Source organism: Peromyscus eremicus, chromosome 5, assembly GCF_949786415.1.
Source record: "Peromyscus eremicus chromosome 5, PerEre_H2_v1, whole genome shotgun sequence".
Lineage (NCBI taxonomy): Eukaryota > Metazoa > Chordata > Mammalia > Rodentia > Cricetidae > Peromyscus > Peromyscus eremicus.
Window position 1 is genome coordinate 85,049,940 of NC_081420.1, and position 26,547 is coordinate 85,076,486.

At 42.3% G+C, this 26,547-nt stretch overlaps 1 protein-coding gene across 7 annotated transcripts in view; it reads left to right on the plus strand.

Moving 5' to 3' along the window:
• Nucleotides 1-26,547, plus strand: part of Ankrd11 (ankyrin repeat domain containing 11) — a 205,938-nt gene that overhangs the window by 155,465 nt on the left and 23,926 nt on the right. For 4 of the 7 annotated variants that reach the window (XM_059263862.1, XM_059263861.1, XM_059263867.1 and 1 more), the window contains exons 3-4: nt 11,971-12,115; nt 21,446-21,584. In XM_059263862.1, the coding sequence (XP_059119845.1) occupies nt 12,029-12,115; nt 21,446-21,584 (226 nt within the window). In that variant the 5' untranslated portion in view covers nt 11,971-12,028. Of the gene's footprint in view, nt 1-11,967; nt 12,116-21,445; nt 21,585-26,547 lie in introns of those variants that run through there. The other 3 variants (XM_059263863.1, XM_059263864.1, XM_059263865.1) reach the window with 2 other exon arrangements.

Genomic DNA, 26,547 nt, shown 5'->3' on the forward strand with positions numbered 1-26,547 from the left:
AAATGCCCTATAGCGGGGTCTTATGGAGGCTTTTTCTTAATTGAAGTTCTCTCTTTTCAGTAGACTCTAGCTTGTGTAAAGTTGACATAAAACTAGCCAGCACACTTGTGTTCCTTTCCCCCATTTTCAGTTGGCTTGCTTTTTACTCTTTGTTTTTCAGTGTGCATACAGTTCTGCTATCTGACCTGTGGTTTGTACATGGGTCTTTTCAAATTTTGTCATTTCACCCTTTACATTAAGTATTTAACAGAGCAATAGTTTTACAACTTAAGATAGCATATTAATTTTTTGCTTTTTAGGTACAGCTTCGGGTGTCATGTCTAATTAAGAATTTTTCCTACCTCTTGTTTAGAAAGATTTTCTCTTTTTGTTTTTTTGTTTTGTTTTTCGAGATAGGGTTTCTCTGTGTACCTTTGGAGCCTGTCCTGGTACTCACTCTGTAGCCCAGGCTGGCCTTGAACTCACAAAGATCTGCCTGCCTCTGCCTACCAAGTGCTGGGATTAAAGGCGTGCGCTGCTGCTGCTGCTGATGCTGCTGCTGCTGCTGCCGCCGCCGCCGCCACCACCACCACCACCCGGCAAGATTTTCTCTTTTTACAAGCTTTTGTGAGGAGTATTAATTCCAGCACTTGGGAAACTGAGACAGAAAGATTGCAAGTTTGAGGTTAGCCTAAGGTATATAGCAAAACCTTGCCCCAGAAAACCAACCAATCAGACAAAAAGCCTTTCTATACTTGAGTCTAGAATGTTTTCATTTTGGTTGGAGCCTTTTTTTCTGTTTGCATCATACTGATGGGTATGTAGAAACAGAAAGGAATTTTCTGCCTTGGTTTTGGATTCTACTGTCCTTCTGAACTGTTATATCCAGAAGTTTTTGATGGATTCCTTTCGATTTTTCTACGTAGGCAGTTGTGTTTGTAAATAGTGATATTTTTTTTTTATTTTGTTTTTCATGTGTACTTTCAGTGTAGTATTAACAGTGGTAGTGATGACAGGGAACAGGGAGATGAAGGATGATGATGCCATCTTTGCTGTCTCACCAGCTGTAGGAACAAACCAGGCAGCTCTCACCATTAAGCTAGGGTGTAGTTGTCCTTGAAGGTGTTCCACATAGTGTCTAGAATACTCTTTATTCCTATTTTGCTGAGGGTTTTGTCATACACACTGAATTTTGTCAAGTACTTTTTCTATAGGGATTGTTACTGTTATGTGGCCTTTATTCTACAGCCAAATGAACAACAGAGTTTAGCTGTGCTGAGCTTCCCTTTCATGTCTCCAGACTCCTTTCTTTTTTGTTTTTCTTTTCCTAGACAGTGTCTCTCTCTGTAGTTCTTGCTGTCCTGGATCTTGCCTGTGTAGACCAGGCTGGCCTTGAACTCACAAAGACCCAACTGCCTCTGTGTTCCTTGAGTACTGGGATTAAAGGCATGGGCCAGCGCTGCCCGACTCAGATTTCTTTTCTTTTTTTTTTTTTTTTTTGGTTTTTCGAGACAGGGTTTCTTTGTGTAGCTTTGCGCCTTTCCTGGGACTCACTTGGTAGCCCAGGCTGGCCTTGAACTCACAGAGATCCGCCTGGCTCTGCCTCCCAAGTGCTGGGATTAAAGGCGTGCGCCACCACCGCTCGGCCCGACTCAGATTTCTTTTATTGTAAGCAATCCTCCACATCTCTGAGTAGACTTTGGACTGTATATATCTTCCTGGACTTGCTTCTTCCCTTGGTATTATGGACATCACTCCATGGTTCATCTGTCTTCAGAATTCCATAGTGCCCAGAAACAGTGTTCAGTTGTAAGTTGCCCCTGCATACAACTTTGATTCTTCTGTTCATGTGTTTGGAGACAATAAATGAATGGATAGTTGTAAAGTGATGTCTCCATAGAGCCTTCTCTCTTGCTTTCCCAGAAGCAGTAATTTAGCATTTACTGCCTTCTTCCAGCCTGTAACTGGATTTGTTTTGCCTCCCCTGTTCATTTCCATGTGCTTATTTCCTACTGTTTTAAAAGATATCTGTTGATTCACTGTCCTTGATCTGTTTTCCATGCTTTTCTGCAATTGCAATTTTTAGTCATTGCATCACACCTTTAATACACATGCCTATATTTCTGTCTTTTCACATTTAGTCTCTTTCTGAATTCTTTCTGCTTTTCCTTTTAACCACCCCTCCAATCCTCTTCTATCCATCTTTTCAGAGCCGTATTTCTATCTCATCAAGGGAAAAAGTACCTATTCTACAATTACAGTGGCCTGTTGTAAGCGTTGTACAGGTTTGACTCACTCCAAATGTCATATAGCCTTGAATTGGGCTCACATTGTTTCCATGAAAATATGGTTCCCAGTAGGGAACACAATCAGCCACAACTACTTGAGGGAAAATGGGTCTGGCTGCAAGGGCATTATCATTAGCTTCTTCTACTTTCTAGAGTTCTATCAAGGTGTAATATTTGCCATCTTTTTAGCATTGCTTATTCAGCTTTTTTTAAAAATTTTTCATACTTGTATACAATGAAATATGATTATCTAACTTTTTAAACATGTTTGTTAATGAAGCGAAACACAATTCCATAAAGTAGGAACATTATTTTTCTCAATACAAACACCTGTATAACCTTCACCTTAGAAGTCTTTATAACCCAGTCCTAGACTATTACCCCAGCCTCATTTCATAGTCGATTTTCCTCCTTAATCACACCTCTAAGCACTGGACTCATTTCCAGAAAGTTATGTAAATGTATCTTTTTATCAACTTCATTGTGAGATTAATTTCATATTATTTCCTTTGTTGTTTAGTATTATGTAATAACATTGTGACTTCATGGCAGCAGCTTGGACCTTTTTTTTTTTTTCCTTTCTTTCTTCACTTTTTTTGGGGGGGGGGTTTCAAGACAGGGTTTCTCTGTGTACCTTTGGAGCCTGTCCTAGACTAGTTCTGTAGACCAGGCTGGTCTCGAACTCACAGAGATCCGCCTGCCTCTGCCTCCCAAGTGCTGGGATTACAGGCGTTCGTCACCACCGCCCGGCTTCTTCATTTTTCTAAAACAGGGTTTCATTGTGTAGCTCTAGCTTTCCTGAAACTCACTATGTAGACCAGGCCGGCCTTGAACTCATAGAGATCTGTCAGCCCCTGCCTCCCAAGTGCTGGGATTAAAGACACAGGCCACTACATCCAGCTTAGTTTGGACCTTTTATGAACATCGAGTACTATCTATTGATTTGTTTATTTTTGCATTTTTCTTTTAATTTATTCCAGATCAGATCACTAGATTGTAGAATAACCTTATACTTAGTAGGAGTGGTTGGTGACAGATTCGTTCTATTGATTTATAATTCTGACTATATATATATGATGACTTTTCTTTACTGTGTCTTTGCCAATATTCAGTATATTATTTTAGCTTTCGTTTTTTTAAAGATTTATTTATTTATTATGTATACAATGTTCTGCCTGCATGTATATCTGCAGGCCAGAAGAGGGCACCAGACCTCATTACAGATGGTTGTGAGCCACCATGTGGTTGCTGGGAATTGAACTCAGGACCTCTGGAAGAGCAGTCAGTGCTCTTAACCTCTGAGCCATCTCTCCAGCCCCCGTTTGTATTTTCTTGATAGTGAAGTTCAGAAGTTTTATCTACTTCCTTACCTCTTATAAAGTGTTTGCCCTTGTTTATATTCAGTCTTATTATTTTACTGATTTGCAGGAACTCTATATATTCTGAGTAAGAGCTTTTTTTGCCAGTTACATGTATAAAAAATATTATTTCCCATTTTTCAAAGTGACCTCTTTAATAGAAAAAGTCTTTTTAGTTAGAATTTTTCAGATTTAATTTATAGTAGGTTTTTAAAAATAATTTATTTTCATTTGTGTTCGTTAGTGTTTTGCCTGCATGTAGGTCTGTGTGAGGGCATCAAAAGCCCTGGAACTGGAGTTACAGACACTTGTGAGCTGCCATGTGAGTGCTGGGAATTGAACCTGGGTCCTTTGGAAGAGCAGTCAATGCTTTCAACCACTAAGCCATCTCTCCAGCCCCCATACTAGGTATTTTTTATATAGTAGTTAAAAGATTTCAAGTTGTTAGGGTTGTTTTCTTGACATTGTTCTTTCTTAGTATAACTGTTTTCTTGATGTTTCTGTCTGTTCTGTTCGGCATAGATTGTGTACGAGATGTGAGATAGAAGCCAGCTCACATTTGCATGTGGGTATTCAATTTGCGCTTGCTACAGAAGGGCAGGGCCATCTTTCCCTAGCTACCCAAAGTCTGTCCTAGTCCTGTGTGAGCATCAGCATGGTCTTGGTACTGTTCTGTCTTCCTCCTCATTTGGTTAGTTCTTTGCCAATGTCATACTGTTGGTAATCACTGTTTCATCTTTGTTTGTTTTTGTTTTTTTAATTTAATTTAAAGAATAGTCTTTTCTGTAATTTGAAAGCCTCCTCAAATTCAAGCTGATCCTCTTCCCTCCATTGTCTTTAAGGCTAGTACTATAGGTGTATACCTCTAAACTTGGAGGGATTTGTGAACCCCAGAGAGGTTAGTTTATATGGGGCATATCTATTAAATTGTTTAGTTGACTTGAAAATAATAAAGTGTTTTACTTGAATATTAAAGGATTTTTATTAAAAAGTAGCTACAAAAATCAGTAATGAAATTATAGTGAAAAAAGTGGCATTATTTTATGTATCAGTCCCTGACTGGCTGGTATGCGGAGGGTGCAGCTGGGCATTTGCACTGCTTGTGATTTAGCTTTTTTGCTAGCGGTATATGAAGAAAGCCTGGACTTATTACAGACATGTGTACAGCAGGAAAGAGGCTTCATGACTGCCATTTCTTCTTGTCAGTGGCTGGTGTGAAGGCTTTAGCCTATCATTTGCTGTTGGCTCATCCACTTCAGTCTGCTCCTGCCCAGTCTGTGAATTTTTAACACCATAAGATCAGTTATCTTGGGAATTCTGGTTCATTGAATTGTGCAGATTTCTTATTCTGCATTATTAAAAAATAGCCACTTTGATACTACCCTGGATCTCAGCACAGTACATTTAAGTTAGGAGAAGTCGTTAGGCTTTGCGGAGGATAGACCAAGTGTCCCTGAGTTAAGGTTTATTTCTACTTGAAAGCTCAGATTTTATTATTAGCAACAACTACAATCAGTTTTTATTGAAATGATTGGCTTATATTAACCACTTTTGAGAAAATGCTATTGATTCTCTGTGACTGTTTCCACACCTGTAGGTTCAGTCAACCAGAAATAGAAAAAAAAGTATAAAAATAAAACAGTCACATAATGAACTCATACAAGCATTTTCTCTCATCACTGTTCCCCAGACAGCACAATGTAACAGCCTGCACCATGTTTATGTTGTTGTTAGGTACCATTGTCACCTAGAGATGTCTTAAGCTGACAGGAAGAGTATGAAGAGGTTCTGAGCAAACACTGTACCATCTTTCATGAGAAACTTTAGCACCATGGACTCTTATATCTGCAAGGACCTAGGAACTAATCCTCATAGTCACTGTGGAATGGCTGTGATTGCTAGATGCTCACTTCTTATTAGTATTTGGACAGAAAGATAGTCTGAGTACAAATTGGATTCCATGAAGAATCCAGTTCAGCTGTCAGCTCTCATTTACAGATGCTTTTCCTGATCCTAGAACACTGTAATGTATATCTATCAGAGGTGCTTCATACATGTCTCCATTTGTCAAAGAATATTTAAGGCTAAGGACTCTAATTAAATTGGCCTGTGGGCATGTCTGTGGAGCATTTTCATTTCCAATCCAGAGAGCAATGGTCCTCTACGGCAGTGGTTCTCAACCGGTGGGTTGCAAACCCCTTGGCAAACCTCTATTTCCAAAAATATTTACATTATGATTCACTTATTTACGAATTTTTTTAATGTGCATTGGTGTTTTGCCTGCATGTATGTTTGTGTGAGGGTGTCAGATCCCCTGGAACTGGAGTTACAGTCTTGAGCTGCCATATAGGTTCTGGCAATTGAACCTGAGTCCTCTGAAAGAGCAGCTAGTGCTCTTAACTGCTGAGCTATCTCTCCAGCCCCTACATTTTGAATCATAGTAGTAGCAAAATTACAATACTGAAGTAGCAATGAAAATAATTTTATGGTTGGGGGTCACTAGAACAGGAAGAACTGTATTAAAGAGTCACAGCATTAGGAAGGTTGAGAACCACTGCTCTATGGTTTCTGCTTCAGGCTCCTACCTGAGTTTCTGTCCTGACTTCTCTTGCTGATTGGTTTTCTATTTCTCCCCTAGGTCGCTTTTGATCATAGTATTTATCACAGCACCAAAAAAGCAAACTAGGATAATCAGTGAGTGTGAAAATCCTACCTCCATCCCACTGTTACCTTCTGTTACACTGTCAGTACCATGGAATGCACACATAGTATCTCAACAGTATCGTGAAAAGTAGTCTATTTGTCAAAACTTTAAGAACCACTGCACCTGCAGAGGTTGTAACAAACTCAAAAAGGGCTGGAAAGGCTGCACAATAGACTTCATGGCAGTTGCAGTTAAGACAGCCTGACAGAAGGCAAGGGGGCCTATAGCTCAGTATTCAGTGCATACAAAAGACCATCAGTTACATCCTGTAACAAGAAATGGTTGTGTTAGCTGCATCTCAGTCAAACTGAATGTCTCTGAAATCTTAATTACATATAGTTTTCAAATATCACAAAATATTTTTATAATTTTTAGGTTTTAAATTTTTTAATTTTATGTGAATCAGTGTCTTGCATACATGTATGTGTGTGTCCTGCGTTTGTGCCTAGTGCCTGCAGACATCAGAAAAGGGTTTTGGATCCCCTGAAACAGGAGTTACTTATGGGTGCTAAGAATTGAACCAAGGTCCTGCAAGAGCAACAAGTGCTTTTTAGCAACAAATGCTCTTTGTAGCTAGAGTTTTCTCCAGTCCTGCCTGGCCCATGGTCAGGACAAATCTCTCTCACCCGCCAGTCCCGCAGTTGCTCAGACCCAACCAAGTAAACACACAGAGACGTATATTGCTTACAAACTGTATGGCCGTGGCAGGCTTCTTGTTATCTACTTCTTCTATCTTAAATTAACCCATTTCTATAAATCTATACCTTGTCACATGGCTCGTGACTTACCAGTATCTTACATGTTGGTACTCATGGTGGCAGCTGGCAGCGTCTCCTCCACTCCAGCCTTCCACTTCCCAGCATTCTCCTCTCTCCTTGTCCCACCTATACTTCCTGCCTGGCTACTGGCCAATCAGCACTTTATTTATACAGAGCGATATCCACAGCAGCTCTTAACTGCTTAACTATCTCTCCTTGATCCTTCCTCCTTCAGACATTAAAGTAACTTAATAAAACACATTCTCCGTTCTTATGCACACATAGAAAGCAGGCTGGATATGGAGACCTATGTGAATAGAACTTAATATCATTCCTCAAAAAAAGATTGGGACAGGGAACACACTGGTTTTGCATTATTCACTGATTCTTGTTGATGGTTGTGGCCAAATTGAACATTTCAGTTTGGAAATTCCATGGGTGCTCCTACCCCAACTCTTACCAGCGGCTTATTGACCTTCATCATTTCTGGTGTCCATGAGAATTCCCATATGATTTGGTCTCCCTGTACAGAGGACCTGGCTCCTACCCTCCTGCAAGTGTTTTGGCTGTTGGCAAGTGAGATATTGGCTCACTCCTGCTGTTTAGCCCCAGTCAAAGCTGTTCACATTTATATCCTCTGGTGTCTGCTTCCCTGATAGGCTATTGTCTGTATAAGAGATTGACTTTGCAATACTTAGATATTTTCCTCTCGTTTGTTAATTTCTTTGTTGTTGTTGTCTATTTTTCTCTTTTCTTTTCTTTTCTTTTCCTGATTCTTTGAGACAGGATTTCTCTGTGTAACCCTAGTAGTCCTGGAACTCACTAGACTAGGCTGACCTCAAACTCAGAAATCTGCTTGCCTCTGCTTCTAGAGTGCTCAGATTGAAGGCATGTGCCACTACCACTTGGCTCATTAGTTTCTGAATCTTTTAGCCTCTTAATGAGCTTTCTAGAGTGTACTAGCAGTTGGAGTTGTTTCTGATTTCTTGCTTTTTCATGGCTCTCTTGTGTTTGTGGTCCCGTGGCTTCCTAAGCATGAGCAGATTAATTTTGGAGTTTGAAATCCTGAATTCTCTGAACTCTGCCCTTGCTCTGTGTGCCATATTTATGTTGGTGTTCCTCTTAACAGCTCTACTCTTTTTTTTTTAATGGCTACAGCTCCTATGGCTGGTGGTGTATGTAGATCATATAAGGCACTGGACTTAGATCTGCCTATGATACCATTTACAGCTGGACTTTCTTCCTAGACTGCATCAGCGAGGTTGGCAAGAGTCTTCTCCAATCTTGTGAACGTGGGGTTCCTAGCCCCTCTTGAGAACTTCCTCAGGCTGTGGCTTTTTCCACTTTATCACATACCACTAGTTGGGGGAGGGGTGTCTTCTTTTCCTTTGCTGTCAGAAAGCTGCCTATAGTTTTGTTATTTGTGCATCATTATTTCAGGGGAAAGGAATTCTGGGATGGTAGGAGGCTAATGATAGTCCTTAATCTATAGCATAATCTCTAGAGCCAGAGGGCTTCTGTGTCTGATATGGGGCACACTTAAAGAATGCCCTGTGTTGTATCTTATCAGAGCTAAAATCAGAGATACAGACATTATTCTCTTCTCTGATGCCCTTTGGGCTGAAACATATAGCTCAGCAGTAGAGCACTTGCCTGGCTTTGCTAAGCTTAGGTTTGTTCTGTACTACCTCAAAATGAGTGCTGGGCATGGTGGCACATACCTTTAGTCCCATCATTTAGGAGGCAGAGGCAGGCAGATTTCCAAGGATACTTAGTGAGACCCTGTCTTAAAAACAAGCAAAAACTAACATCCAGAAAGTTGTGTCTTGATATTTAGCCATAGCTGGCCTCCATCTTTGCCTGCTTCTGTTTCCCAAGTATTGGGATTAAAGGTGTGCACCACCAAGTCAGGCTTGAGACATATCACTTTTACAGTAGAAATAAAGAATGGAGAAATCACAGCTACATGTGAAAAAAAGACATACCATGTCTGGCTTCATCCACTGTAGGGACATGGATGGGAGCACCCTGCCCCTGCTGGTGGAGGGATCAGGCAATGGATGGCCTGGCCAGCTTTGTCCTTTACTTCAAAATAAAGTTGTTTTTGTTGTTTGAGACAGTTTCTGTGCTGCTTAGTTTTTACCAACTTGACACAAACTAGTCATCTGGGAAGATGGGCCCTAAATTGAGGAATTGGCTTGTGGGCATGTCTGTGGGGGCATTTTCTTAATGCTTAAGGTGGAAGGGCTCGGCTCACTGTGAGCAGTGACACCCCTGGGCATGCAGTCTTGGGTTATACAAGAAAGCAAGCTGAGCAAACCGTAGAAGAAGCCAGTAAGAAGTGTTCCTCTATGGTTTCTGCTCTTCAGTTGCTGCCTTAGCAGACCTTGATGATGGACTGTAAAGTATGAGATAAAATAAGCTCCTTTCCTCCAGGTTGCTTTTGATTAGAGTGTTTATCACAGCAACAAAAACCAAACTGCAACAGTCTTTTCAGCCCAGGGTCCTTGTTATGTAGCCAGTGCTGGCCTTAAACTAGTGACCTCCTTCTGCCTCAGCCTTCAGAGTGTTGGTATTCCAGGCATGAACCATGATGCTTTCTTGACTCCCCCAAATAACTTTAGATAATGCTCTTAGGCCAGTTAAACATCAGGAAACTACTTCAGGAATTTTTATCATTTATCACAGAAAAGTAAGATAAGATCTTGAGATTGTACATAAGGGTGTGTGTGTGTGTGTGTGTGTATTGCATCCCTATGAGTGTGTAGGTGTGCATACAGCAGGACATCCTGTATTTTCCTCTATCGTTTTTATTGCCTTTAGACAGGGTCTTTCACTGAACAGAAAGCTTGACATTTTTGGCTAGACTTTTGTAGCCAGAGATTTCTCAGGATCTATCTATCTCACACCTCCATCCTCTCCTACCATTAATGCTGGGTTACAGGCATACACAGCCATGCCTGACTTTTTACATAGGTGCTGGGGAGTCTAACTCAGGTCATCATACTTGCGGAACAGGTGCTTTCCATCCCCAAAGGTCTTGAGATTTAGAAGCAATTCTTTCTACAGAAAGAGCTAGGGAGTGAGGCTGCTATCTGTAGGCCCAGATGAGTCCATTAGAAAGTGCTTTGACTAACATGGCACTGAGTGCTTTACTAAGGGAAGATAGTCTGAAACAGTGAATGTGGCTTGACTGACTGGCTGACAAAAAGGTCTTTATTTTGTTGTGTTGTGTTACTGTTGTTTTGTAACACTTGGACTTTTATGTGCTAGTTAAACTTTTAAAACATTGCTTTTAAATGTTTTATTTTAACACAAGGTCTCATTACGTTGTCCAGACTGACCTTGAACTTGCTCTGTAGCCCAAGCAGGCCTTGAACTTGTGATCATCCTGCCTCAGTCTTCATATAACCATGTACATGAAGTGTAGGGATACACTGGTTATAAAAGCTATAGTGCAAATGTTATTTTCCTGTCAGAATAACTGAAACTCCTGGTAGAGAAAAAACATGGAACACATATAAAAAGACTGGAAGGTGGGTGGAAAGCGTGTTCTGAGAGTGTTTCCACAGAGAAAACCAGAGTGAGGTTTGAGGAGGAAAGTGTATTCCATACACAAAAAAATCAAAGAAGACTAAAGCCCCACTGCTGGTCAGAAGGCCCAACAGAGGAGGAAGGCAGGACACAGTAGTCAGGACCAACTAGTTTGTATAATCCTTCTGAGGATGGTCTCTGACTGCCTGGTTAAAGTTAACTGTCCTGGATGGTTAAGGCATGGATCTGTTGGCTTGTGTATGAGGATTGAATGAGGGGGTAGTTGGCTTGCATAAGCTTTTGGCTATCTCTAAAATTTGGTGCATGGCCAACAAGCTTTTTAGGATGCCAAGTTACAGAAAATAAAGCACGTGATTAATGCAGCATGTGTCATAAGGCATTTTCAGAAGCACAGAGGCCAGAACCTCAAGCCCAGATGAAGGATCTGGCTCCCTAGACATGGAGTAGGACCTTGAAGCTGCCTGCAGATCCTCTAGGGACTCCCTTATACTTGTCATTTGCCCATGCCACTTGTGGTTTGTTGGTTGGTTGGTTGGTTGGTTGGTTGGTTGGTTGGTTGGTTGGTTTTTTTCAAGACAGAGTTTCTCTGTGTAGCTTTGGAGCCTATCCTGGAACTCGCTGTAGACCAGGCTGGCCTCAAACTCACAGAGATCCTCCCACCTCTGCTGGGATTAAAGGTATGCACCATCACTGCCCAGCGCCATTCATGTTTTATTTGGGAATTATAGACTTAACCAGTATCCTTGGTGTTTTATGAAAAGTAGAGTATTTCTCTTCCTACCTTCTACATAGGGGTGTGAAGAGCAAGAAAATTTTGAAGTTGATGAGTGGATGTTGGAAGTTGAGCTGGAGAGATACCTGTTGGAATTGTGGGCCAGAGCACTCACTGCTCTGGGTATTCACCTGACCTTGCTTGTGGGGAAAGACAGCAGTATACAGAGCAAGAACATAGTCGCTAGGATCACCAGGCTACATTTCATTGTGGGTTTCATCTATTTTAAAGGGGTCCAGGTATGAGGTACTAATGGCTGCTCCCTAGAATAGACTTTCAGGATCCGGACAGTTATTCTGTTCTGTTGTGAGTTCCTTATCTACTCCCCGTTATGCAGCATAGCCAGTGTTCCTGTTGGTGATGATCCTGGGAGCTGCCTCTTGAAATAGCCCTCCCTGGCTCAGCTCTCTACCCAGAGTGAGGCTACTGGCTACTGAGGTCAAAGCAACTGTACATCTTGGTTAAGCAGTCTCTTTGGCACTCCTATGAAATTGGCCTGGTCTTATGCTTTGGGTTGAGTGGTTTTTAACCTGCTGTATCTTTTCTTTTGAAGCAGACAGTTGATGACGAAGCAATGGCAGCATAAATGAAGATCAAGTAAGGGGAGGAGAACGATGCCCAAGGGTGGGTGTTCTAAAACACCACAGCAAGAAGATTTTTCTCTTAGCAACGACATGGTGGAGAAACAAACTGGGAAAAAGGTAACATTTGGCTCGCCCTCCCCTTCCCTTGCCTCTCGTGGGTCATTAAGACCCAGGATAAAGGACTAAAGACAGCACTCATAACCCATGTGCTCACAGGGCCAGCCCGTTACTCTGTTCTTGGCCTGTTTTGTGAGACCTTGTCTTCCAGGAGTGTCCAGTTCTCTTATGAGCCATTCACTCACTGAAAAGCCTTGAGCTTATCATAGTCGATCCCTTAGCAGACTTGTATATAGAAGTTGCCCATCTATGTCCTCGGAACCCTAAGATACCTTGTCCTGCTTTCAGTGAGACAGTTAAGTGTGTTTCAGTTATACTAGGTAGAAACTCTGCTGAGACATTTGCTTTCCAATTTTGTTAATTCAGAACAAGAATAGAGCTAGGTGGTAGTGGTGTACGTCTTTAATCCCAGCACTCGGGAGGCAGAGGCAGGCGGATGTCTGTGAGTTCAGTCAAGGCCAGCCTGGTCTACAGAACGAGTTCTAGGACAACTATACAGAGAAACCCTGTCTCAAACAAACAAGTCCAAGAATAGGAAAATAGAATTGCCATCCTTTAGTCATTGTGTTGTTGACGCCACATCAAGGGAAGACTCCTCCATGAACGAGGTTAGAATTACCATGTAGATACATATTTCATGTGTTTAGCTGCTTGTTTATATATTCCATGACTGTTACCAAGTACATGAGCTGTCCTGGGACTGTATTTCTTCTCTGGTAGAAGAGCACCTCTCAGCCAGTGAGATGAAGAAGTCCTGACACACCCTCACAATTCAGGTCATGTGCTTATAAGGTGTTCTAGTCCTAGTTCACCTTTATGTAGTTCCTAGTTGCTCCTCCTGAACCTCTTGACACCTGTCCCTGTGAGAGGGTCCCAACTCTGCTGTGCCTTTAGTCTGTCAGTGTTCCTCCCATTTTGATTCTTTCTGGACTTTGATAATACTCTCTGTGTAATTATTAGCAGGTATTCTACATGTGAAAACTAGTGAGCCAAATAGTCTCTTCTTTCAATTTTGGTTGAGCACGAAATAGTTTGTAAACAAGGACGTATTTAGGTTCTGTTTAGACAGAAAAGGTAGATGTGCCTCTGGGACATACTTTTGGGAAAGTTTCACACTGAGTAGATGCAAAGACATGGTTTTCAGGTATTTGCGTGGAAGTTCCCGTGTGATGAAATTAGAGAGTTGTCAAGAAAGGGCAAGGGAAAAGATTTTACTATCCTGTCATAGCCTTCTCTTTGAAGGATCTCCTCAGTTACCTAGCATCAGAAACAGCACATACATCTCAGGCTGTGGGCATTCAAATCAGAGCAATGTCCTATTTCCATAGGTATTTGAGCCTTGGAAGAGCTCTTACTCAGACACTAGCTGTTCTCCTGTCTTAGTGCTGACTACTTGCCTTGGCCTCTTCTTCTCTTCATTGGGTGCATTTTGGAACTCAGAATCAGCTTGCATCCCCAAAGACTGCGTAACAGCTCAACTATATGATGGTGTGGAGCACTTTGCACTTAGCTACCAAAACCTGTTACATAGCAGGTCCCTCCCCCTTCCCTGTTTTTCCTTTACTGCTTCTTGAGGCTTCAGTTTAGATACCCTGACTGCTGCTTTTGTCTAGAGGGCTCCTACTGCCTCCTAGAGAGTACACTTGGCTTGTGTGTGTTCGTGCACTGTGTCTGTGTCTTTGTGATCTGTGTGTTGCTTGGCTGTCTGTTTTCTACAAAAAGCTTCTCGTGCCTACAAAAGTGATGTAAGTAGAAGTCACAGAACCCCCAAAAATGTCTGTAAGAGACCAGGACCAATGTTAGGCTTGGGTTTCATGCAGCACCGAGTAGATTTAAAAGGGGTAAATTGGGGAAGACAAGATTAGACTTCTGCTAGGCCCTGGCAGTGGCCAGGCTGACAAAGATGAACAAGTTGTTAGAAGTTGTCATGAAAGAAGTATGTCTTTCAGGTGTATGGCACATGGCTCGACATGAAAGTGTGAAAGGGTGAGGTCTAATCAAGGCCCAGGGAGAAAGGTTGAGCTCTAGAGAGTAGTAGGCTACAGTGATCCACTCTGAAAGCTGTAGAAATTAGATATAACAGCCTCATAGCAATGCCTAATTCTTGTTCCTGCTGTTCCAGGTCCAGGATGTTTCAGGTTGGCTTGGGTTGTTGGTAACTGAGGAAAGACACAAGTTGAGTTGAGCTGATCTGAGTTAGTCCTAACCTAAGATTACAAGATCTGGATTATGTATTGACTGTGGGCAGTGTACATTGATTCGATTTAAGGGTTTTGTTTTGTTTTTCCCCCAGCAAGATAGCCATGTCCTATTTTTTGTTTGATTGATTGCTTATGCTACATTGCAAAAAGCCAGGCCTTTTCTGGAGATTGATAGTAACTCTGAAATTGCTGTGTGATGCTGCTGGCAGTGCTCAGCACTAATGGATCTTACCTAGCTTATCTGGTCACTCAGGGTGGAACCTAGTAAGATTGGTCCACAGTGGAGTCTGTTCCTAAGGGAGTACATAGGATCTCAGGTGTCAAATTTTGGGATCATGAAGGGGAACCTGCTGGTAACAGGACACTGGACTGGCTTCAGCTATTACCCTGTGAACTTATTTCCTCAGATACAGTTGCATGTTATCAAAAGCAACCTATTTTTTAATTTTTTTTTTTTACTCCCAAATGAATCATACTCTCTAAGTGCAATATTTGTGAACAGAAAGAGCATGTGGTTCTGTCACATATCTTGCTACACACCCATTATTGACACAAGTTGGCATGTGGGAGAAGACAGTGCTAAACACCTTTGCAACATCCAAACTGCAGTAGAAACTAGCAATTTCCCTGCCTGTCGATCGTGCTATGTCGAGAGCTAACCGGGTGCTATGTTATCCAAGACAACTCAGCAAGAAGTGATCTCTCTCATCCCATTTCAGAACTGGTCTCATTTTCCTGTGACAGATAGTAATCTGAATCTCAGTATAAACCCCTCGGAGAAGAGAATGCAAAAACAGCCTCTTCTTGGACTCTCAAAGGATATTCTAGACCAGCTTCTCAGCTGAGAACCTATCTTATGCAGTCTTGATGAGCATCAGGAGGCTCTGAGGTATCTGCCTCTACTTAATTGGGCCCCTCAAGGGTAGTACATCCCTTAATTTAAGACACGCACACACGCATGCACGCACGCACGCACGCACGCACGCACGCACGCACGCACGCACTGTGTATGCCATAATAAGATGTAATGGTTCTTTGCAATATCAAAGTATCCTTGTGGAGCCCGGTATTTCTCCATGACAAACAAAAACTCATACCTGGCATGCATCTCACAGCTGCTTGCTGAGATTGAAGCCCACCTTGTGAGGTTGCTGTGCCAGTTGCTACCAAAGGGGTTACAGGGCTGTGGTTATACTACTGGGTCCTGTGATTTTCCAGGAGTGTCTTGAATGATATGAAATGTAGCCTACTCTCTTGACAGACAGGAGGTACTGGAGGCTATAACCAAGAACAGGATAACAGAAAGAGATGGAAATGGAGCTTATTTCACTGCTCTCATCCTTAGCTGGGAATCAGCTCATCTCAGGGTGGACCTCTGTGTTCTGAGTTTTGTCCTTTGGGCTTTCTGTCTTTTCCTTTTGCTTTTAAAGCAGAGAAGAATCAAGCCTGGCTATGCTAGCCAGGGGCAGCAAATCACTGAAAACCTCAGTGGCTTCTCCATTTCATCCCTCCTACTCCATTCAAATCAAATAGTGCCTGAAAGCACTACCCTCTGACACTACCTTAGCTGTCCATTCCTAACCTCACAGAGTTAGCTCTGAGGAAGCCACCCTGTCCTGTTCAGTTCCCATCTCTCCAACAGTGACATACATGCCATGGCTATAGGAATTATGAGCATTCTTGAGCACAGTAGGTCCTCAAACAGAAGTCCCCTTGTTGGCTTTCATTCCCTATATGTAACTTCCTGACTGTAAAACAAACCCTTCCTACTTAAGAGAGAAGATGGCTCAGAAAGCTTCTACATGCTTTGCCTTCTTTTTTTTTTTTAAGATTTATTTATTCATTATGTAGTCAGCATTTTGCCTGCATGTATGTCTGCACACCAGAAGAGGACACCAGATCTCATTATAGATGGTTATGAGCCACCATGTGGTTGCTGGGAATTGAACTCAGGACCTCTGGAAAAGCAGCCAGTGCTCTTACCTCTGAGCCATCTCCCCAGCCCTTGCTTTGCCTTCTTGAGGGATTGAGTTCTACAACTTCACTGTGGTATCACACTCTGGGTTGTTCTAGGTTCCTTTAACTGTTGGGTAAATTTTTTTTGAAATTAGTTTATTATTATTATTATTTATGTGTGTAGTTTGGGTATATTTGTATTCATGTGCTCGTGTGCACAAGTGCATGTGGAGGCCCAGAAGATACTGTCAAGTGTCTTTTTTTATTGCTTTCCACCTTACTTTAATCGATCAATTGATTGATTAGGGGAAGTGCCCACACACATTCCTCCTCAAGTATGTGGAGTTCAAAGGACAATTTGTGAGAGTCAGTTCTCTCCTTCTACTGTGTGGGTCCCAGGATCAATGGGTTTGTCAACAGGCACTGAACCATCTCATCAGCCTTATAATTTATTTTTTGAGAAAGGGTCTCTTACTGAACCTGGAACTTTACCAATTTGTCTAGACCAACTGGCCAACAAGCCTCTGCTATCTGTCTCACAGTCTCCAATGCTGGGATTACAATGCATACTGTGACACCTGGCTTTTTGTTTGTTTTTCCAGACAGGGTACCTTGTGTAGCCTGGCTGTCCTCAAACCCACTCTGTAGACCAGGCTGCCCTCAAACTCACAAAGATCCACCTACCTCTGCCTCCTGAGTGCTGGGATTAAAGGCATGCTCCAAGCTACACCTGGCTTTTTATATAGTTGCTAGGAATCTGAACTCAAGTCTTCAAGCTTGTACAACAAACACTTTTCCTTGTGCTTTTTCCCCCTTAAGTATATGGCATCATCAGTGTAGCAAAAATATTTGACCAAATTTAACAATTATTTGTGACAAAAACACTTGGCCAAAAAGGAGGGAATTCCCTGTGTGCCATCATCATTTAATGGCAGACGGCTGAATACTGTCTGTATAAGTTTGGAAACAAGGCAGAACGATACCTAACATCTTCACTGCTGGCAGTGTTACGCTGCAAGCTTCGACTAGCAAAATAGCAAGACAACAGAAGCAGAAGATGGAAAGGAGAGACTAAACTTCCCTTTTATTCCAAGATATCTATAGAGAAATACCTAACTAAGAATTGCACAAAAGCTACAAGACTCAATGATTTGGGCAAGATGTTGCAATACAATCCATTATATAAAATTTACTTCTAAATATAATTAATGAAAAATCAAGACTTATAATTGTAAAATATAGCCAGGTGGTGGCATACGCCTTTAATTCCAGCACTCAGGAGGCATAGCCAGGCGGATCTCTGTGAGTTCGAGGCTAGCCTGGTCTACAGAGTGAGATCCAGGACAGGCACCAAAACTACACAGAGAAGCCCTGTCTCAAAAAAACATAATAATAATTGTAAAATATATTTACAGCTGGTGTGATGATATACATCTATATTCCCACCTCTCAGGAGGTAGAGGTAGGAGTATCAAGAGTTCAGGCTCAGGCTGTGCTACATTAAAAATAAACAATACAAGGATTCATCTTTCTCTTCTGACCTTTGAGGGCACCTGCACTCATATGCATGTGTGACATACACACACACACACACACAAATAAAATAAACCTTGCCAGGTATAATGCCATTGAAATCCTTGCAGGTTCTCATGGACACGCAAAGGACCTGTTGTAACTAAAATTGTCTTGAAAACTGGAGGAATTAAGCTCTTTGATTTTAATATCAAAGATGCAGTAATAACGTATGGCATCAGGATCCAGTGAGTGGAGCAGAGTCCACTGAAATTCATAAAGGTGCCAGGGCATTTTATTTTTTGAGAGGGTGTGTAGAATGATTTGTTTCACAAGTTTGGGTTGTTGGTGTCCTACGTGGTATTATATGCCCTTATCAATTTTTTGACTATTAAGGTCACTGGTAGGTGCTTGTGAATCACAGTTGGTTCCAACGGCTGTATATCATAGAGACAATGACTCTGTTTTGAAATTGCAAATTTATTGTTTTTCTCTCTGGTTTTTATAATGAAAATCATAGAATTGATTAAGGCAAGCTTTTCTTTATGTACCATGTGTGCACAGCCCAACACATGGGTGAATGGGGCCAGGGCTGTCTCAGGTACTACATTGTTGCCACCTTGACTATTTTTATGACATACTAGAATCTCATGGGAGATCTTGATCAGAGCTGGCTCAATTTAAGAAGTAAACATTTTGTAACATTTACAGTCTCATTTCTAGTGGAGCATGCTCAGAGTAGTTTGAACTATGCTGTCTTTTCATAATTGCAGAACAAAATTTTGAGTCCAGATTCACTCTCAAGAACCTCAGTTTTAAGCATTCATCCAACTCTTTGTTGAGCTCTGAATATGTTCTAGGTAAAGTGCCAGGTGTGTTAGTGTGGGAACCCCCCTCTTCCCACTTTTTTTTAAAAGAAAGGTTTTGTTTGTATGTGTGGCTTTTGTTTTGTTGTTGTTACTTGTTTTGTTTGCATAGGGCTAGTAATGGAAGAGGCTCACACTTTCAGAGGGTTTAGTCTATAGTCTTTGCCCCACCTCTGTTGGCATGGTTGAGGCAGAGAGAGCATCATGGCAAGAGGGCATAATGCTCACCTCTTTGTGGGAAGAAAGGAGAGGGAAGCAGGGCAGACAAGACACCCCATTCAAAGCTGTACCCTAATGGCCTATTTCTTCTAACAGGCCCCACTTCCCAGCTTTGGACTCATTAGTGGATCAGATTAGTGTCATCATGATCCAGTCACCTGTCACTAGCACCACCAGCTGGGGACTGAGCCTTTGTAAACATATTTTATCCAAACTATAACACAGTACCTGTGTTCTCCTGCCAATGTCAAGTGGTCATAGGCAGTGGATCCATGATTGTTTCAGTCACCTGGAGGCTTAACCCTGGGAACAGGTGGTTGTGCATTAGCTAGTTACCTAGGCAAGGAGCTATGAGTTTTTGTATTTGTTTTTAAATGTGAAACTTTTTAGTGACACACAAATACAGCTTCTATTTTTTAAAAAATATTTATTTTTTTAAAGTATATTTATTCATTTTATTTTATCAATGAGTATTTTGCTTATATGTATTTCTATGCGCCATGTATGTGCTTGGTGCCTACAGAGGTCAGAAAGGGGCACCAGAACCCTGGAATTAGAGTGACAGGTATTTGTGAACCACCATGTGAGTGCTGGAGGTCAACCTCCAGTGTTCTGCAATGGCCTCAAGTGCTCTTAACTGCTGAGCCATCTCTCTAGCCCCCTCTATTTCACTTCAAATATTAATGACACTTATCATTCAAACTTAAGTGTGCAGTGTTTTTGTAATGGCCTCCGGGTTCTATCATACCTCTGTTCATGTGCTCTAGCAGGTATGTATTGGTGTCTTTTCTGAGGCCCTGTTCTTGGCTGCTGTACAGAATAGCACCATCTGTGAGGGACCTCAGGGCCAGAGCCTCCCTCTGTGATAAGTGCTGGAGAGGCCAGAGTCAGAACTAGTTGTTCTTGTCCAGTCCAAGGTGTTGATTGGAATTGATAAACCTCACTCATAGACCCCCCCTGAGGTCAGCTTGGTGCCAGGAGTTCTTCTGGGTCTGGGTGTAGTGGTCCCAGTGCTAACTGTTGCTCTGCCAGACAAGTTTCTCTTTGTAGTGCAGATAGTGTGAAGGGACCTCCTGCTCCCATCATCATGTTCTGTGTCCACCTGTTCTTCCCCTTTCTCGTGCCTCCATGGCCTGTGTGTATAAACATCATGTGACCTGAGTCTCAACTAGAGGCTTGCTCTTGTGGGGCACATTTTCAGAAACTACATCCTAGGTGTACATGTGCAGTGTGTCTAGGTCCCACCTCTGAAGGGGTACATTGTATCTAATCCATACTATTTTTTCATAGCCAATAATAAAAAAAATCTTTATTACAATGTTGAAAAGTATAAAACAGTAATTATAAATTAGTAAACACCTAATTAAAAATTCAGTATTTCCTTTCCCTTACACAGCACAAGAATCAATGATTTGGATATCATTTTTAGCCACCATTTGCCCTAGATTGACTTCACTGAAGACACCTTTTTAGTTTGTTTTTGGGGTGAAAATTCTAAGTGGATATTAAGAAATAACTATTGTTTTAACTCAGGTGTTAAGAAACACAAATACCATGTTAACATGTGAGGATAGCATCTCAAGACAGGTGTTATTTCCAAAGGAAAAATTTTTTCTTTCTTTTTTTTTTTTTTAAAGACAGGGTTTCTCTGGGTAGCTCTGGCTGTTCTGGAACTCACTTTGTAGACCAGGCTGGCCTCGAACTCACAGAAATCTGCCTGCCTCTGCCTCCCAAGTACTGGGATTAAAGGTGTATGCCACCATCGCCCATCCCATACTGATGTTTTTGATGCAAACAAATTCCAGACTTACTCATGACCAACCAGGTGTTGGCATGTACGACATGTGGTGGGGGTGGGGGATGGGGTAGGGATCATGTGGCCAGAATTGTATAGCTCCTGGGTTGTTACCCTGTAACAGAGACCCTCCTTCCAGCTCCTTGCATAGTAGCTATGGTTAGGTAGGCAGACTTGAATTTGTCTTACTGTAGACATACTACCTCCCAGTATCTCAGGCCTGGGATGAAGTAGGAAGTATGGGCAGGGTACATTCTATGAGGAGCAGCCCATAGGCCCATATTCTGGAGAAGAACAGCAAAGCTTCAATTCAGCAAATGTTAGGTGGGTACAGAAAGGGGATTCAAGGTTGTTGGAGTCACCTGAGGGCTTAACCCTTGGCCCCTGCCAGCACTTTCTTCCATATGAGAGTTATGGTGGAGAGTTTGATTCCACATTGTAGAGAGAATTCATTGTTCCTCATTAGCAATACCTCCTGCAGGGAAGTAGTATGGGACAGAAAGCAACTTGCTCTTTCTTCATTTGCACAGCAGCTTTCAGTTAAAGATTGAGCAGCATGTATTGTGAACCTGTGGTCAAGGCCAAACTGCAGTCAGCTCTATCTTTTAGTCCTTGTCACTAACAGCTTGCTTATTAGCCTTGCACATGGAGCTTGGAACAGGAGGGTCTGTTAATAGCTCCAGTAAGAGATTTGCTTTCTTTGGCACATAAAGTACAGTCATAGCTGATTTGAGAAATTAATTTGGGAATAATATGTGAAAACGTCACTTTTCTTTTCTAGGATAAAGATAAAGTTTCTCTAACCAAGACTCCAAAGCTGGACCGCAGTGATGGAGGGAAGGAGGTGAGAGAACGAGCCACCAAGCGGAAGCTGCCCTTCACCGTGGGGGCCAATGGAGAGCAGAAAGACTCGGACACAGGTACCAGACAGTGGCCACTCTTCCCATCCCTTGCCCCTCCCGGTTTAACACCGTATCCATGGAGTAGTCTTGTTGTAGCTGCTGCACCAGCCTGTGCAGTGATGGCTCCTCCAAGTCGAGCCCATGTCATTAACAGGAAAGTCATCAGACTTGCAAGGGTCCAGGTGCCCTGGTATACTTCCCAGAAGTTCATACAGAGGAAAGATGGTTTCCCACAGGGCTACCAGGGCACACGGATTAAGTTTTATTATTTGTAGCAAAACCCAGAGAGAACCCTGAAAGTGAGGCAGCTGGTATAGTCTTCCTGAGAATGGATAGGTCTAAGATTCAGAACAGGAGTATACATGGGCATGTATAGAGGTTGGGGTTATTACCCCTCATTGTATATTATTCCCAATCTTATTGTCTTGGGCTTCTCAAGGAAGGAGAACCCTGCCTGGTCTCTGCTGCTGTCTTGCATATCCTCCTGCATTTGATGATACTTGTACCCAGACAGTACTCCTCCACTCTACTGGTCATCTGACTTTTCTTCAGCCTTTTTCTTTTTCTTTTAAAAAAAAAAAAAAAAAAAAAATGGCTTATTGGGCAGCAGAACACCAAAATGGCAGAGGCCAGGGGTGAACCAACTGAGGCAGTGTCCTGGGCATGAGGCAAGGGTACACAGTATACACTTGAACATGCCCACAGAAACTAAACAGAGATGATGGTTAGCTAAGTGACTTATGTTTGCCTAGGATTTAAGCAAGTGGTATGGGTTGGTGCACATGACTCTTGTAATTTGTTGCTATGTTTGGGAGGGGGAAGTTTGTAGAGACGCTTAGATGAAGAAGGAAGAGGGATGGGTGTTCCATTCTCTATCACAGATGCTTCCAAGGAAAAGCAGAAATACATGAGTATTTATGGTGGATATACACATGTGGATGGCAGGCTTTTCCTTCGCCTCTGTTCTGCTGTAATGGAGAGGCTGGGTTGTGTAGAGGAGATAACACAGTTCCCTGAAGCTCATAAGGATGTACCCAGAGAAAACCAGATCAAACCTGAATGTCTTTTTCCTTTTGTGTTTGTGTGGGTTGTGGGGGCTCTCTCTTGACTTGGTTGTTGCAAAGTGTGGTATTCCCAGTTGGCTGTTAGTGTTTTGGATAGTGGTAATGGAGGTTTAAATAGAGCCTCTGAAATGGTCACACATTCTCTGGAAATTTTGCTATAGAGTTAATAAGGCAAGTCCTTGTGCTTCCTAGGAGGGCCCTGTGACTTGCGGAAGGTGATTGATGTTATGCTAGAGAAAATTCTTCCTCGGGGGCTATGGGAGGCCTCTTGGACCTGTGTGTATCAGTGATTTGCCTCTGTGACCTCCACTGCACTCTGTGGATCTCTAGATTATCCTTTAACCTGTGCTGAAGGTGTACTATCAAACTGTGCATGTTCACACCAGGACCTTCTGAGGCCAGCAGAGGCTCAGCTGGGGAGACTTAGAACATTTTGGAAATAATATTTTGAATCAAAACTGAGCTATAGACATACATACAAAATGTGTGTATGCCCTGCCCTAGGTTTAGTATTATTTTGAGAGCTAATTCTTTACTATAACATTAAGTCTGCTTTGTTAGTATAATAACACCAGTCATCCCAGTGAGATGATGCTGATATTAGTGTGCAAGGTTGAACTCCTTTGTCTACCAGTTTATTCCTTCAGTCATTTTTGTAGCACTGGAAATGGAACCCAGAGCCTGTGTACATAAATACTCCACCACTGATCTGCATCCCCAGCCTTAGACATCTCCATATTTTGAGATGGTGTTTCATGGTGTTTCCCAGGCTGGTGTCAAACTCCTGATCCTTCTGCCTTCATCTCCTAAGTACTGAAATTACAGATGTGCAGTACAGCTGTAGAAGGCCTTCCATTGAGTTCTGCTCACTTGCTTGTTCACACACACACATCTACCTTTCTTTTTAAACTGCCTTTCTATTCTGCATTTTGTGGTGAGTTGGATACCTAAGGTATAAGGAGCAGGGCTGGCTTAGAAATGGGGTGTGATGGAGTAGGAGGTATACCTCTCATCTCCAGGATGTTCTGCAGTGGCACCCACCATGTTATTCAGGATGGAGAAGCCATAGAATGTGTGAGGTGATGGTGGATATTTTCTCCCATGTAAAAGAGGTTTATTTTGGCTTAAGAGTTCTGGAAGCTGGAAAAGTGCTGGCATCTGCAAGATTTTTAACTTGATAAAATGGTGACTGAGATAGGATCTCTCTGGTCATCTGATAGGATTTTTCAGATCTCCCTTGGTGTGGCTTAGTCATACTAAGCACATTCTAGCTCTCAAAGGTTATTATGAGCCAATACGAGCCCCTGGCCAACAGCTTAGCCATTCCTGACCCTCCAGTGTCCCTCCAGCGCCCTCTGCTGATGATGTACAGTTTAGTACCCATCCTTGATGACAGAAGTGGCCTACCCGTGTTAACACAGGGAATGTGCTCCCCCCTTCTCATCAGGATTCCCAGTAGCAAATAGTGAGCTTCCTCTGCTGCGCCCTCAAGTGGCAAAATGCTAGGTAGCCTCAGACCACCAAACCATACAAATTATTTTCTGGTTTCCCAGACCCTGCTGGATGTGACCCAGCCCACTGGAGGTGCGGCCTTCCAGTGCTTAGTCAGGACTGAGGGCAGCCTGCCAAGAACAATACAGTTTTGTCTGTTGTGAGTCAGCCTGGTCAAAAGCTTGCCCTACCAAGGTTGTCCATCAGTATAGTGGTGCAACCCTATTGCCATCACAATGCCTGGAAGCTGTGGACAAGAGTACATCCAGAAGCATGCCTCTGTTAGGGTTGGTAGTACAGGGGAAGAGACTGGGAAAGTACATTTCTGACAGCTAGCAGTGAGCAACTGACCCTTATGACATGCTGGCAAGGCTGGAAGTGGATCTAGTTGTCTTTATAGGAAAACCAGGCAGCCCAGTGTCAGTACCTCTGTCTTCTTAGAATATAAGACTATTCCTTGGGGCTCTTCCAGAGCAGATTGTTAGGACTGACAACACACATCACCTTTACCTGGTGAAGAGCTCTTCCTCCTCCTGTCTTGGTTTGGTCTCAGTTTTGAATTCCACCATCAGAATTACTCATGATGGCCTGGTGTGGTGGCAGGCACTTTAATCCTGGCACTTGGAAGGTGGGTGGATTCTGTGAGTTACAGGCCACCTAAGGCTACATAGTGTCTTGAAAGGGGGAAAAAAGCCTTCATTATGGAATTATATGATGTCTAGGATTTACTTCAGATGATACTATTTTGCCCCCATTTTATGTTGGAAAATTTCTCATTCATTTAAAAATCTGTAAATAACCCCTTACCTAACCTTTCTAGGGTTTACACAGAAACCACCCACCCCATTGCATATGTCATTGTCAAAGACTGGAGCCAACAGCTGTCTATTCCCAGTATCTGTTGCATCTTTGGAACAAGGGAGGGAATTAAGGCTTTCTTATATATATTGCTTATACTTTTTGAGCAAGACTCTTCTCGGGGGGGTTTATGCAGCACGTTGACTCAAATTCTTAGGCATTAGGCATTCAGTTAGGTGTTCATTCCTCAGGTCTTGATCACTCAGTTTTTCTATGGTAAAGGATTTTTCCAAGTCTCTTGCCATTGGCTGTGTAGGAATTTATGAAACTCAGAATGATTGGTATAAGAGATAGTGACTTTGGACTAATGAGGAGGCTTCTCTACCACCTTGCTCACCAGAAGGGCATTACTGTGGGCTGCATATTGGTAGATGCTGGACCATGGCAAATGAGAGAGTAGAGTCTGCATCCTGTCTGACTTACTGGCTGGGGCGTTGAAGAGAAAATGCTGTGAGAACAAGGTGATTTCTGGCTTACCATGACCTATAGACCAGCAGCCTCCACCCAGCACTCCATAATATTAGCCTAAGAACCACATGTGACTACTGGTGAAGAAACAGATCCAAATAAAATAGTTCACATGATTGAGAAGTCTGTGGTTGGTCTGGTGTATTTCTCAACCACTTTTCCTGTCCAGACCTAAGCCATTTTTTCTTCAACAAAAGGAGATCATAGACTAGCAAAGAAAGTTCTTTCTGGTTCAAATTCTGTATTTTCCAAAATTCAAAGGCAGTTGTTCTGGTGGGCAAACCCATTACGTAATGCACCTACTTGATACCAAGGCTTAGGACTTTTGTTTAGCATTTATAGCAGTAAGACAGCAAAATAAGCCAAGGTAAAAGGTATTTGGGATTAGAACACAGCTAGGGTAGATAAAAGGAGAAATGCCAGGCAAGTACAGGAGCCAGGCAATTTAGTCCTGGCTATATACACTGTGAGACTTTGAGTTTTGCCTTTGCTGCTCTGCATTTTCAACTGACTGGCAGCAACTGCCAATGTCTGGGGTCCATCCAGGCAGGATTGATAGATGTTGTTCAGGCCTTAGTGAATGTCTGGACTTGTCATTTTATTTATCTTTTAATCTTCAGCATGTGTTGTGTAGTGAGAGTAAGTGGCAGGTTGTGGATTTTTATGCTAGTCTCACTCCTCATGCTCTACTATTGAACTATGCAACAGCAAGCATTCATCCTGCAGGCTATATGCCTCATGTGATTCAGGGAGAATAATGCAGCAAGGGCCAATGTAACCCTCAGTTTAGAACTTGGGAAAACAATCTGCAGAGGTCTTAGAAGCGAAGACATGGGCTCACTTGTGTCTGACCCCACTACCACACTACAGATGACTAGTCCATTTCTCAGAAGGAGGAACAAGAACTAGAAGAGTCCACTGGGGGATAGGAGGTGTCACAGCACATAGGTGAGAGGGGTCACTTATCACAGCACAGGTTTTCTTTCTTTTTCTTTTTCCTCTTTTTTTTTTTAAATGATTAATTGTGACCCTCACAAAAATGAAAAAAAAAAAAAGATGTATCAGTAAGTCAGGAGTACAGTTAGTGATTACCACCATGA